Genomic DNA, 13,195 nt, shown 5'->3' with positions numbered 1-13,195 from the left:
TCCACTTCTTTTCTTTTTACTGGGGTTACCTAATTGTGCTTTCACATTTGCCATATGCTGCACTCCTCTCATATTCAAATCTAAATCAACAGTGTGTACAACTGAAGGACTCGACTACAGTAGTACCTCAAGGAAACCAGTTTAGTCATACCATTCACAGTACTATTGTAATAAGATACATTCAGAAATGTAAATAGCACATATTTCCCGAAAAATATAATACAAAGCTGGTGTCACAGTTAAAAGGATGGTTGTCTTAGATCATTGAGGAGGAGTAAGGATGAGGCTAGCCTGGATCCATAACAGAATCTGAGACAGACGGCATCGTGATTTGAGCATGCCTGAAATCAACTCAACACGCATCTCCAATCAATGGCCGAGTTCCCTTCTGATCCCTCACCCCTGTGATCATCTTACTGAGAAATCCACATTTAACCTATCATGCTGTTGTGCAATAAGGAACAACCACACAGTTGTGCTCATATTGCTAACAGTTGATATGTCTGTCACTAACATCGGCAAAGTCAGTATGACATCTGCACATTGATCTGATACTAGTACTCCCTGTATATAGCTTCATTCTTGTTACCATTTGTATTTTTTTAACGGCTTTGTTGATTTGATTGCTTTTGAGGGACTAACTGATGCCGGTTATAAGTGACAGGATGAAAGACGAATGAACTTGGTTCAGCTCTTTTCTTATTCTATTCTCCATTCCACTCACACCAGTGTCCTCACATGCTCCTATTTTCTGATTCTCGGAAACAAAGGCCAACAGGTTGCCACAGAGGCCTGAATTAATTCATATGGTAATTTCCTACATATATTTGAAAGGCCTCCATCCCTTGTGACAACATGATTAAACCATGGCAGTTTATTGGATAACGTCAGAACATGTTAATGCGTTAGTAGTTCCTCAGAAATGTGGGGATGGAGGTGCACCGGAGAAACCTTTTCTATACACTTAGACCCTCTAGTGGAAGATATTAAGCATTGTGCATTAATGTTAAAGGCCCAGTGCAGTCAAAAACGCGATTGCCTTTGTTTTATAAATCAAATTCAAGTTTATTGGTTGCGTACACAGTTTAGCAGATGTTATAGGGGGTGCAGTGAAATGCTTGCATTACTAGCGCCTAACAGTGCAGTAAAATGCTAATCTGGGTGTAGACCAATAAGAGCATTCCAATAACAGTTTTCAGTTTTCCCCTCCCCACTCAAACCACTCCCAGACAGTCCAAGCAACATTCTTTCTTGAGAAATTGCTCTTTGCTAAGAAGCTATTTTTGTTTCTTTGTAACCATTTTCAAACAGTCACAGGAACCTTAATTGTCACCCAGAAAATATTTGATATTGAGATAAAAATGGTTGTATTGGACCTTTAAAACATGAAAAACATCCCACTGTTATATTTATTGATATCATGAAGTTCATGAACAATATAAATGTGAATACTGGTGAACCAATAAAATAATAAAGAACGATTCGGCTAATATGGTTAAACAGATTACGTTTATTTCCACTTTCCAGAACTGTTTCCAATGCCGTCTTTGGCTGACTTTACAATATGTAAAGTAAGATTGAGAGAGAAATAAGACAAAAACTATCAAAATAAAGTAATTAACACATATTGGCTAGGCACAACTCATCAACCCCTCTGATAACCCCCACCCCTTCTAAAAACCAAACAAAAAGATTTACTGTCCACATACTAAAATACTGTATTATCAAAGTGGGGCCATTTAAAAAAAGGAGATTACTAACTAGCTACTTTTATCATGAGAAAATTAGTATTAAAGAAATTGAAGAAAAATATTAAGAAAGGAAATGTTACTGGGACTAGGGAATAAAAAGTCAAAAGACCACAATTGTAGTTGACAGTGGGGGAAAATTCCAGCAGATTATTCAAGGTCAAGGACCCAGCAAATACAGCCTATGGGAAGGATGTCCCCTATACACTGTGCTTTTAAACACGGCCATCACACTTTCAGTCAACACTTAAAACAGTTACACCACTGTCCAACAATGACACATTCCCTTTCATTCAGTCACTCCTATCAAACACTCACACCCACCCTACAATGCATAAGGAGAGGACATCTCTCAAAGACCCAGCCAATAATGTTAATAGTATGACCATAGAAATAGAATGGGCTTGGAACCTCTAACCCTGGCAATTTGACATTGGTACACTCGCAACGGCTGCCTGGTATTGTGACGCAATATTTTCCATGGTAATGTAGAATGTTCATTCAAATGATTTTCACTGATGTGGCTCATGCAATGGAATGTATTTTTTCTAATGTCAGTTAAATTGAATCAACAAATTACAGCATATATTGATTTACTTCCTGCATGGCTCCTATGTGTACACTCACAATGGCTGCCAGTCCACCCATTATGCCATCATTGACTTGAGTATCACTGCGGAATCCATCACAGCAACCAAAATTATTTGCTGTTTATCAATGGGACTATCATACATGCTTATTAAAATACCTCAAACTACACGGTATTCACTTTCAAGGTTTGTTTCTTTAAAGGCCCAGTGCAGTAAATAACTTGATTTCCTGTGTTTTTAAAATGTATTTAACCTTTATTTAACTAGGCAAGTCAGTTAAGAACAAATTCTTATTTTCAATTACGGCCTAGGAACAGTGGGTTAACTGCCTGTTCAGGGGCAGAACGACAGATTTGTACCTTGTCAGCTCGGGTGGTTTGAACTTGCAACCTTCCGGTTACTAGTCCAATGTTTTATAAATATTTCTACACTATGAGGTTGTGATATACGCTTTCAGTGTAAAAGCTGTTTGAAAAGATTTGAATGACTGCCTCTTGGTGGGATGGGGTTTTGGCCTGCCTGGTGACATTAGTGTACACCAATAAGAAAGAGAGTTCCAAACTCAAACTCTGCCAATAACAGCTAGTTTTCCTTTCCCCACCACTCACAGCAAAATTCTTGTTTGAGAAATTGCTCTTTGCTAAGAAGCTATTTTTGTTTATTTTTTTGTAATTTTTTTACTGTTTTAATTGGAGAAAAAAAATAATCACAGTAGGGTACTTAATTGTAAATGGCTGCATTGGACCTTTAACTAATCAATTACTTTATACTCACTCAAGATCTGTGTGATGCATACAAATGATTCAAGGCCCTAAAGTGATCTAAATATGCACCCATTACATTATGGCCCTCTTAATGTATGTCATAAATGACAACTAGCACTGATCAATAGGAAAATCTTTGTGAGAAAAGGGTGCTTTATAAAAATTCAAAGCTAATGTATTCACATGGTTACAGTGACATTATTAACAATCATGTAAAACTCCATCTGGGATGCATTTCAGATGAAAAACTGGTCAACACAAAAAAAAACAACAAAAACCTTTTATCTGACATTAACAAAGAGTTAAATACAAACTTCCGCCTAACACACAACACATCTTCAAAGGGAAAGAAAAACACGTGGAAAATGACATGGTGCATCTTGCTGTTGAGTAACATGTTCTAGTGTTCAATATTGGCAGTTTAACAACCTCGAACGAGACTATTATTATGATATACGACCAAAGATATCTTGTGTACTTTCGTCTTACAGTAAAATTAGAATTTCTATTTCAAAGTGTTAAATTGAAAGTGGCTTGAATCCAAGACACTTGTGTCAAGGATGCCATACTCAAGAAAACAGCAGAACATGAGGGGCTGTTGGTTTCCAGTCTTCTATTTTAACAAAGAAATTCACCTTAAATGTTGTTATTCTGATGATTATCCGATTACCCCCTTAACGAAGATGTTTCCATTGTTATTCTTTTTGAATGACCCTGAGAGATCACTGCTGAAAGCAAAATGTCCTCCATTGTGTAAATTCCATGTGAGGTTTTTATTTGGATTTAAATTTCACAATAGTCAAGTCAAATGAACTAAATAAGTGGCAAGTCAATTTGAAAAATCAAGTTATACTGGTCCACGGATGCACTTTGCCTCACCTCACCTGCCTTGTCATTTGTTAAAATGACAGGTCTTTGAACAGGCTCCACTTGCAAAGCTTATCTGCACTGAAATACATTGTCCCAAGCACCCCCTTATCTGCTATGCAATTCTTAGTGTTCCTTTGGTTATGTATAAAAACTACATGCATCTCATCTTTTACAAAAATAAAAGAATATATAGAAAATGACTGTTAAAAATTATCTTTGAAATAGTTTTTCCAATTATTTTTTTTTCCTTCTGATTAGTAATATATTAATATCTGTTAATATTTCACTTATAACCTCCATCTAAATTGTATATTAAACTAGTCAAATATATGTTGTTTTTTTAAACTTCCCACATTGTATTAATTTAATTTAAAAAACGGTTAGTAATGTATAACAAAGTGTAATTAGTGAGAAATGATTCCCACATGAAGCCCCGGTTTCCCTTACTTAAAGCGATATAACATTTCAGGAAAACATTAAATATCAAAACCCTTCAAAAGGAGATCTTAATTTCCTTCAAGACTTATTTTTAGTTCTCCTGATTGATCTGCATAGCATGTCATGTCTATGTGCATAGCACGTATACAATCTTCCTCCTCTGATGAAATGATTCAACCTAACTTGGATTTCGGCTCTTCTTTTGCCATTTGAGTATACTTGCCACCTGACAGGAATACTCCCAAGTGCCTTGAAACACAACATGTAAAACCTTCAAGTGGCCCATACAGCAGTGGAGGAATACTGCTTTTAATGATATAACACTTGGCCTACCAAATCAATTGTTGGCAAATAAAATTACCTTTGAATGCCCCCTGTAAAAAGTTTACAATTCACATTTCTTCATATTGTTGGTGAAATTGCACATCAGGAGAGAAAAAAAATACTCCCCCAAAGTTATTTCCACCCTGCTCTTTAGCACACACTGAGCAGAGTCACAAATGCCAAACTGTGAATGCATATCACAAATGTGGCCGGGACGATAGCAGTATCGCAATATTTTTTCTATGGCAAAAATAAAAACACGAAGCAGACCAACTTGTTGGTCCTTTAAAAACCTGCTGTATGTAAAATATTGTGTGCTTTAGCTTGGAAAATAAATACATGTGACCCTGGATGACAACATAATGATAGTTTTGATAAAGAAGTTCAATCTGCTTTGTGTTTTATTTCCTTGCCACGATACTAAGGAGTATTGCGATACTGGTGTCGTCCCGGCCCTAATCACATACCCCGCACTGTTCAATTACTACTGAAATAACTCCTGGTTACCTTGTAGCTCCAGTCTCTTCAATGAAAAAGAAACCAAAAGCACATGTTTCGTACCATCAAGCGACCAAACGCTCAACTAAGTTTGGTCAACCTGCAGAGTCCAATGTCAAATCGTGCATCCTTAACTCAGTCTCATCCAATGACCTTTAACATCTTCACACTTTGCCCGCGTCATACAGGTTGGCTGACGTCACGAAAATGACGCACAATGGGGCCAGAAGCTGAGCTTTGTTATGATTCTGAATGGTCAGATGGCTAGTAACAATGACAAGAAGTTGTCATGTGGGGAATCGTAGGTGGCTCATTTCAGCTAGTTTTATCTTGTTCTTGATACCGTGTCCTGTTTTAATGTGTTTTGACTGATTTCACGTCAATGCTAATATGGCTAAAATGAGCTAGCTAATCAACAACTTTAACGATCTATGAGACAAATGTGCAAATGTATTTATGTTTTCAATAAACATTTGGAGATTAAATATAGTTTACATGTTGTCAACAATCTAAGCCAACCATGCAGTAGTGCAGCCAGAAATGAATTGGTTCCCCACTAATTTACGGCAATTCTATTGATTTTGTCATGAGGCAGAGAGAAAAATTAGCATTTTTAAAACTTATATACATGTATTGACTGTGATAAAGGCACTGAATTATGAGCGGTCTTGTTTGCTAAATGAACAAAGTAGGCAGTGGTATGGTGCATTTATATAGTGCACATAGTCATAGAAGCAGTGACATATGCCTCAATGCGGTCATATTCATGGCTTATTGGGAGTGTGGCTTTCAGTTAGTTATTTTTGGCCACCCATCCCATGAGAGTGAATGTCATTCCAGTTCATCTGAATGTTATTCCAGTGCACTTCTTGTAGGGATGTTAACGGTTAATAGGTTAGCCGCCGAAAATACATTTGACCAGTCATGCTTATCGGTCTATAGGTTAATTTGCATAATTTTGTGAGATTAAATTGGTGTGTGTATTCTTGTTAGTCCTCGTGCATCTTAGTTATCACAAGCACAGCATACAGAGTCTAGTTTGAGGAGCAGAATAGCCTACCACCTGTCAGACAGCGCGAGAGTAGCTCCTCAAAAAGCTGGTACTGGAGTGAAATATAATTTTATAAGCCCAGTCATTGCATGTTAACTATTTTGATGGCCACGGCTAAAAATATCAATTTTTTGTTCTCAAATTCAACTCATAATTCAAGTGCACCTCCCATTCGCCATTTGAATGCATATGCTATAGTGAACGGTAGGCAGGCTATCAGCGTGTCACCCACCACTTTACAATGTGAGCTTGAGGCAGCATAATTGTTTGAAACCTGATCGTTTTACTTTACTTTAAATAATGAGGCATGTCTTACCTTGCTTCAAAGCAGCCTTTTTTTATAAAGATTTCCTCATGCCATTAACCATCATTTTCTACTGCTCTATTGGTTTTCATATCTTTCTTTCGTTGTCCAGAACCTAAAGACACAATCGTAGTCATACTAGCAAACCATCTTAGTTGTTGCTATTATATTCCCCATCATTCTAAGTTTCATATCTGTCACATATGGAACCGTTTGCATTGGGTGTGCTGTTTAGAATGGTGTTTTCCCGCGAATTGTATTTTGGCAAATGTTTGGAATGGAGGTTTTATTAACTGCTTCATTACAGGAGTTGAACGTTCAATAATAGACATTATAGACTGTAAGACGATAGGCTTGCTGTTGTTGCATGTTTCCATTAAGTTCACAATGAAACATGTCCGTTCCTTGTATGCATGCATAGTAGGATATTTTCTGTTGGTCATGTCATTTTACTGTTTGGGAAAAATGTAACCATTTGTTGACCGGTTAATGAGGGTTAGTTAGTCGGCAACAAAACTGACCGAAAATCGCTTGCTATGAATTCTATCTAATGGTGTTTGCATGTTTAGGTAAAAAGACGATTACTATCATTTATTTTTTCGCTCAATCTGATTGGATGGGCCTGGGCCCACGCAGCTGCAGCCCTTTCTGTTTTGCCCGTTGGTTTTGTTGCCACACAACCAACCCGTCCATAGTCCAGCTGCAACTTCTCAATATTTTCATTGGGGAAGGTACAGAGGAGTGTTTTTGTGTTTGAACCACATTCCCTCCATATATACAGATGCAGCAGCTTCATTTTATGTCTAAGTTGGTGGTGGTCGGTAATCGTTTACCACCTACAATTTATACGAAAACTGGCCATGTTTTCCTGTGTGCCCCGTCCATTTTACCTTCAATATCAAAGACATCAATGAGGTGTACCATATCAATCCTTAAACTACTTTGGTATAGTAATAATATTCATTGTTATATTAACTCCAAGTAGTTTAGAGTTGTTTGTTGTGTTTTGTCTTTTTACTCTAAATAAATTCTGTCATACTTCTCTCAAAAACACTCCAAGAAAATACATACGGCAAACTCCCCAAAAGTTGCAAGTGTTACTAGGGTGTCTGTGTCTCATGTATGGTGGATCTCCTGACCATCCACTTGTATTGGCACGTGACATGGATGTCTGAGGTCTTGTTTCGTCCTTAAATCCAAAGAAAACTCAAAAGTACAAACGCAAAGGTAAAAAAAATTGCTTCGGATCTTCAGCCAATAGGGAGACGAGGAATGGGAATGCACCAGGTGTGATCTTTGTTGTGAGTGTCGTTGAGTTTTTGTGTGATTGGGATCCTTACCCGCAACAAAGAGTCAAAGACAAATGTTGACTTCGTGATGTTCTTGATTAATCTCCTGCACAAACCAAAAGATACAGGTAGTGAGTGAAGGTGAGAGGGAAACAAGGGTATAGTTAGAACCTGAAAGTATAATTTCAACATACCTGGCTAACACTGCAAGGGTTGCTGGGAAGTTAGCTGGGTACCCAGTTGTGGGCGGAGCTCTGCGTGGTCGCAGGGCCGGAGTAGCTTTGGCCTCCCTGGATTATGGGGTCAAAGTTGAAATCGATGCCCTCTCCATCCATGAGGTCGCTGTTGATGATGTAGTCAACGTCACAGTCCAAGTTCTCTGTGAACATCTCGATATCCAAGTCGGTGGGCAAGCGGTCTTGACTGGGCAGGAAGCAGCTCGGTGTTCCGAACTGGCCCATCCCTGGCAGACCTCCTCCTGCATTGGCGGAGAGCCCCCCCCCGTGGTGAAGCCCCATACCTGGCAGCTGTGCATGCTGGGCTTTGAGGCCGGAGAACTGTGGAGAGTCCTGGGCCATGCCTGACAGGCTCATGCCCAGCTGAGAGTGCTGCTGCTGGAGCTGGGACTGGAGTTGAGATTGCATCCCCATGGGTGCCACAGTGTTGGGCTCAAGCCCCTTCCCCAGCAACAGTTGGTTGGGCTTGGCCCGCCCTCCCCCCATGCCCATCATCCCCACTCCACCCGGACTGGGCATCAGCGGATCCACCTGGGTCATCATGACATCACTGGGAGGCGGGGAGTCCGAAGTGAGCAATGCCTCCAAGCTGGAGCCTACATGGGTGCCATAGTGACCAGTCCCATGGGAGCCGGGGGTAGGCATAGGGTTGAAGAGGGAGTTGCCATAGTTTGAGGGTTTGGAGTTGTTATTGTTGCCAGATTGTGTGCCTGAGGACTGTCCCCCAATCTGGTTGGTGGCCTGGGAGAGGTTGGGTGGCTGCAGCTGACGGAATGTGGGGAACCCGGACCCCCGGGGAAGCAAGGTGGAAGCGGAGGGCAGAGGGGTGGGGGGCACCATGGGGGCCGTGCTGGGACTAGCCCTTCCTTGCTGCTCTGTAATCAGCGTCAGGCCATCGATCAGGTCCAGCTCCTCCATGAGTGTCTCGGTGAGGGTTGGCGGCAGGTTGCCCGTGGAGTAGCCCAGTAGACCTTCCTCAGGCAGGTCATCCTCATCCTCCTGGCCGGGACCAATGGGGGACAGCCGGCCACTCAGGGTGCTGGCGTTGGAGCTGGTGCGTGGACGGAAGCTGGTCCACATGTCAGGGTCGTCTAGGCTACCGCGGGATGAGGGGCTGCCGCTGTTCACCCCCCATTTGGGGAACTGCTGGGAGGAGTTGGGACTGTCTGCGACGCCATCACCGTCTCCCCCGGTGGTCCCGCCCAAGCCTGCTGCTGCCTTCTTGGTCTGCTTGGCCCGCATCCGGCTCTTTAGCAGTTTGCTGCTGTTGTCCATGGAGGCAGCACGACGCCGGGGGGCTTTCCCAGTCTTGCCCCCCTCTGGGTTGAGCATCCACCAGGAACTTTTGCCTGTGGACTCATTGTGAACTCTCAGGAACTTGTTGTGGAGTGATAAATTGTGGCGAATTGAATTCTGAGGTATCGGGAAGGGAAAAGAAAAAGGGTTTTGTTTAACATTGGCGCCTTGTAACTTAGGAAATTATTCAACTTAATTTGATCAAAAAAATAATAATATATATATATATATATTTGTCACATACACATGGTTAGCAGATGTTAATGCGAGTGTAGCGAAATGCTTGTACTTCTAGTTCCGACAATGCAGTAATATCCAACGAGTAATCTAACCTAACAATTTCACAACAACTACCTTATACACACAAGTGTAAAGAAATGAATAAGTATATTTACATAAAAAAAATATATGAATGAGTGATGGTATAAAACGGCATAGGCAAGATGCAGTGGATGGTATAGAGTGCAGTATATACATTTGAGATGAGTAATGTAGGGTATGTAAACATTATATGAAGTGGCATTGTTTAAAGTGGCTAGTGATACATCTATTAAATCAATTTATCCATTATGATGACCATAGATTTCAAGCAATTACTTATATTATTCACTAACTAATGCAGTGTAATAATGTATCATGTGATCACATCAAACGGGTCTATATAACATAGTTATAACAATGTGTATAACAATAATGAAGTGCATTAAGGTAAACATCATTTTATTTTTACCTTCCACCCTGCTGAGCTGTTGCTATCTCCTTTATCTTTGAAGTAAGGCACGGTTTTCACCATCCAGTCATATATCTGTGCCAAGGTTAAGCGCTTCTCTGGAGCGTTCTCAATAGCCTGGCTAATCAGGTCCGCGTAGGAATGGTTCCCCCATGCATTGCGCCGGGATGATCCCTTTCGGGGCGTGGCTCCACCCACTCCGGCTACAACTCCTCCCTCTGAGACCACAACTTTCTCAGGCTCACATACGATTTGCTGTTGCTCTTGCTTATCCTCGTCGGCGGGTGGGGTTCCCGCAGCGGATTCAGGTCCGTCTGCCCCGTCCGGTTTAACAGCTGAGATGTCGGGTCTGGGGAGCGGCCATGTGCACGACCTAGGTCTGCTTTGCGGCTCAAAATCTGGGTCAATCTTGGGTACCTTTGAATCCTCCATTGTAAGATATTTTCCACAAAAGATTTGCTTCACTTCTGAACTATTCTAAATGTTGACTACTAAGAAATAATACTTAAAATATAAAACGTCAAAATAAATAAGTCAGACTGAAAAATCTCTACTAAATAAAAATAAAACAAATATATAATCTGGGGAGGTTTGTCAACACGTGTTTGTAACAGGCACACCAAAATCTAGACCTATTAAATCAAATGTCATTGGTCACAAACACATATTTAGCAGGTGTTATTGCCGGTGTAGCGAAATGCTTGTTATTATTATTATTATCTGATGAGTCTATGTTCAAACTAGATTGTCTAATAAAATTATTGTATAACCAAAAGTTCAATATAAACTTAAACTATCATACAAAAAAAAAATCAATTTTCCATCCTCTATTAAGGGGACTCGTAGAAGAAAGACACAATCTGGATACACCAATATAGCGTCTGTTAATCCTGAGATTGGAGATTAGGGGACCCAAATAATCTCCTTAATAGTAACTATTATAAACCTTCCTATTTACATAGAGCAAAGAAAGGCTGTGATGAGGGTTCCTTTGTTTGTATAAAAGAACAAAGGGAACTCAGGGAGGAACGCACACCAAAACATCTGGATTGCAATCAGAATACAATGCAATTTATGGCCCACATAACGTGTTATGGTAAAACGTTGCTGTGGGGTATATATATATATATCAAATTAAAAAACTTCTCAGTTTTGTTTTGGTAGTTTTTTGGAGACAATGTAAATCTATGCGAAGTTTGTAAAAAGGTGAGCTAATTAAAGGGAAAGTAGCTATAAAATTATAACTATCACAACACCACTATAAATTGAAATGTTTATTTATTGTGTCTTCCTTTAAAAAAAAAAAATTGCCCTTTGAGTTAAAATAAAATTAAAATAGAGTCGCCCTCAAGAACATATATTTGAAAAGAACTCACAAATTAGGATTACACAGTGGGTCACTGTCACAAAAGAGCGTTCGTTACAAATGGTCAACTAGCTAAATTTAACGATGCCTCGGTCTGCCCTTGTAAACAACGTGCCGTCTCGCTCCTTCGCACGTAGAAATAACCTCGCGCTCCAATAAAATACTAGAGCCGATAAAAAGTTACAATATTTATATCACAATTATAATTGTGATATATATATATATATATATGTGTGTGTGTGTAAACAACAACTAATTGATAACAAAATGCACAATACATCTAGCCGTCACTCATACCTGTGAAACAATGTCACTTTGTGGATTCATGGAGCTATAGCAATAAGATGATCAATATTTCAAGTAAAAACTATGCTATATTTGATTATCTAACCAATGCCACGTTTACTGCTGAAAATAAGTCAAAACAGTAATGTTATGCTGGATGTCGTTTCTTTCCACTACAGCATTATTACTTGGCTAGTTTAGTAATTTAAGTCGACCGACAAAAATAAATGTTGAGAGCAAAACCTTTACTGAACAGTTTGATCATGATGGTCTGTAACAAGAATTTGAGGAAAACAATCGATCAGAAAGTCCGTGGTTTTCTGATTCAGGTTTGCACTCTCCTCCACATTGTGGGCAAGCGCGTGTCGCCATCTGCCATGTTTCTCTACACCGAGGAGCGGCAGCACACGATGCTCACGCGGGCACAAACCTTCAGAATGTGCCTAACTTGAGTCAGTCCTCGTCCCCTGGATACGTTAAAGCACGGTTCGGAATACACTGTTTCTTGAAGTTTACTCTCTTACACATCGGCTGCACTCTCAACACACCAAACGTAGTTGTGGAAATAGCGTAATAGCCACCTAGCTAGCTGGCTAACTCCAGTTATTTCGGAGTTTAAAATCCTTTCAAAAGTCGGAAAAATGCCTTCAGTACCTTCCTTTGGAATTTGCCCCTTTCAGTAGATAGTTTTGCTCGACTTGTGTCCATTATGGATGTCAAAATATTCAGTCATCGTATCTATTTTTTTGTTTTGTTTTGACTTGAGGCGAAGACTCCCTTCTGACGTCTGTTTACCACTGCCAGACAACGTGTACTGCGCTTGCGTATTGTGGATTGCTGGGAAATGCAGTCAGTCATGTGACGATTCAAAGCACAAGAATAAACAACGAACGACTGGCGAGCTAAAAGAGGTACTTCGGCGCTGAAAATCATGATTATGCATCACTTCATAAAGTGTAAGCACCACCTAAACCAAAACTGGAAAGTTACCCGTGAATTATCGTAAATCAGATTTCAGTTGACCAAGTAGTAGCGCAGACTTCTAGGTTAGGCTACAGATCTATTCAGCTCCAATCTCGTGTTGAAGCACATGCATCCCTCTTTCATTTGACATGCAAACTTTCAGCAATAGTCCCGGCGTGTCGGTGTACAGTGCATGGTCTTTAAAAAGTCGGTTGTCGACAGGTTACTTTAAGGTTGCCATTGTTGTACAGTTACATTCAAAAACAATTATTTGTGTGCCTAGGAGGATCTGTGAAGAAGATTAATTTCAGTATGATAACATTTTTTAAGAATATCAGTGCCAACATAACATAGAAAAGCATAGAAATACAATATTCGTTAATTTAACGACATTTTGAAGATCAGCCTAAATCTCATGGTGTGTTTGTTTATTTTAACAATAA

General features: G+C 39.9%; 1 protein-coding gene across 1 annotated transcript; it reads right to left on the bottom strand.

Annotated features, from left to right (window-relative positions):
- Positions 1 to 2,989: 2,989 nt before the first annotated feature.
- LOC139390473 (forkhead box protein O4-like) lies at positions 2,990 to 12,620 on the bottom strand. Its single transcript, XM_071137603.1, has 3 exons — positions 10,139 to 12,620; positions 8,071 to 9,525; positions 2,990 to 7,982 (listed from the first exon to the last, which is right to left on the bottom strand). The coding sequence occupies exons 1-2, from the start codon at positions 10,568 to 10,570 to the stop codon at positions 8,101 to 8,103; spliced, it is 1,857 nt and encodes a 618-aa protein (XP_070993704.1). The 5' UTR covers positions 10,571 to 12,620; the 3' UTR covers positions 2,990 to 7,982; positions 8,071 to 8,100.
- Positions 12,621 to 13,195: the final 575 nt, after the last annotated feature.

Source organism: Oncorhynchus clarkii, chromosome 31 (genome assembly GCF_045791955.1).
Source record: "Oncorhynchus clarkii lewisi isolate Uvic-CL-2024 chromosome 31, UVic_Ocla_1.0, whole genome shotgun sequence".
Lineage (NCBI taxonomy): Eukaryota > Metazoa > Chordata > Actinopteri > Salmoniformes > Salmonidae > Oncorhynchus > Oncorhynchus clarkii.
The sequence above is the reverse complement of the archived record's forward strand: the minus strand, read 5'-3'. Positions and strand labels throughout refer to the sequence as shown.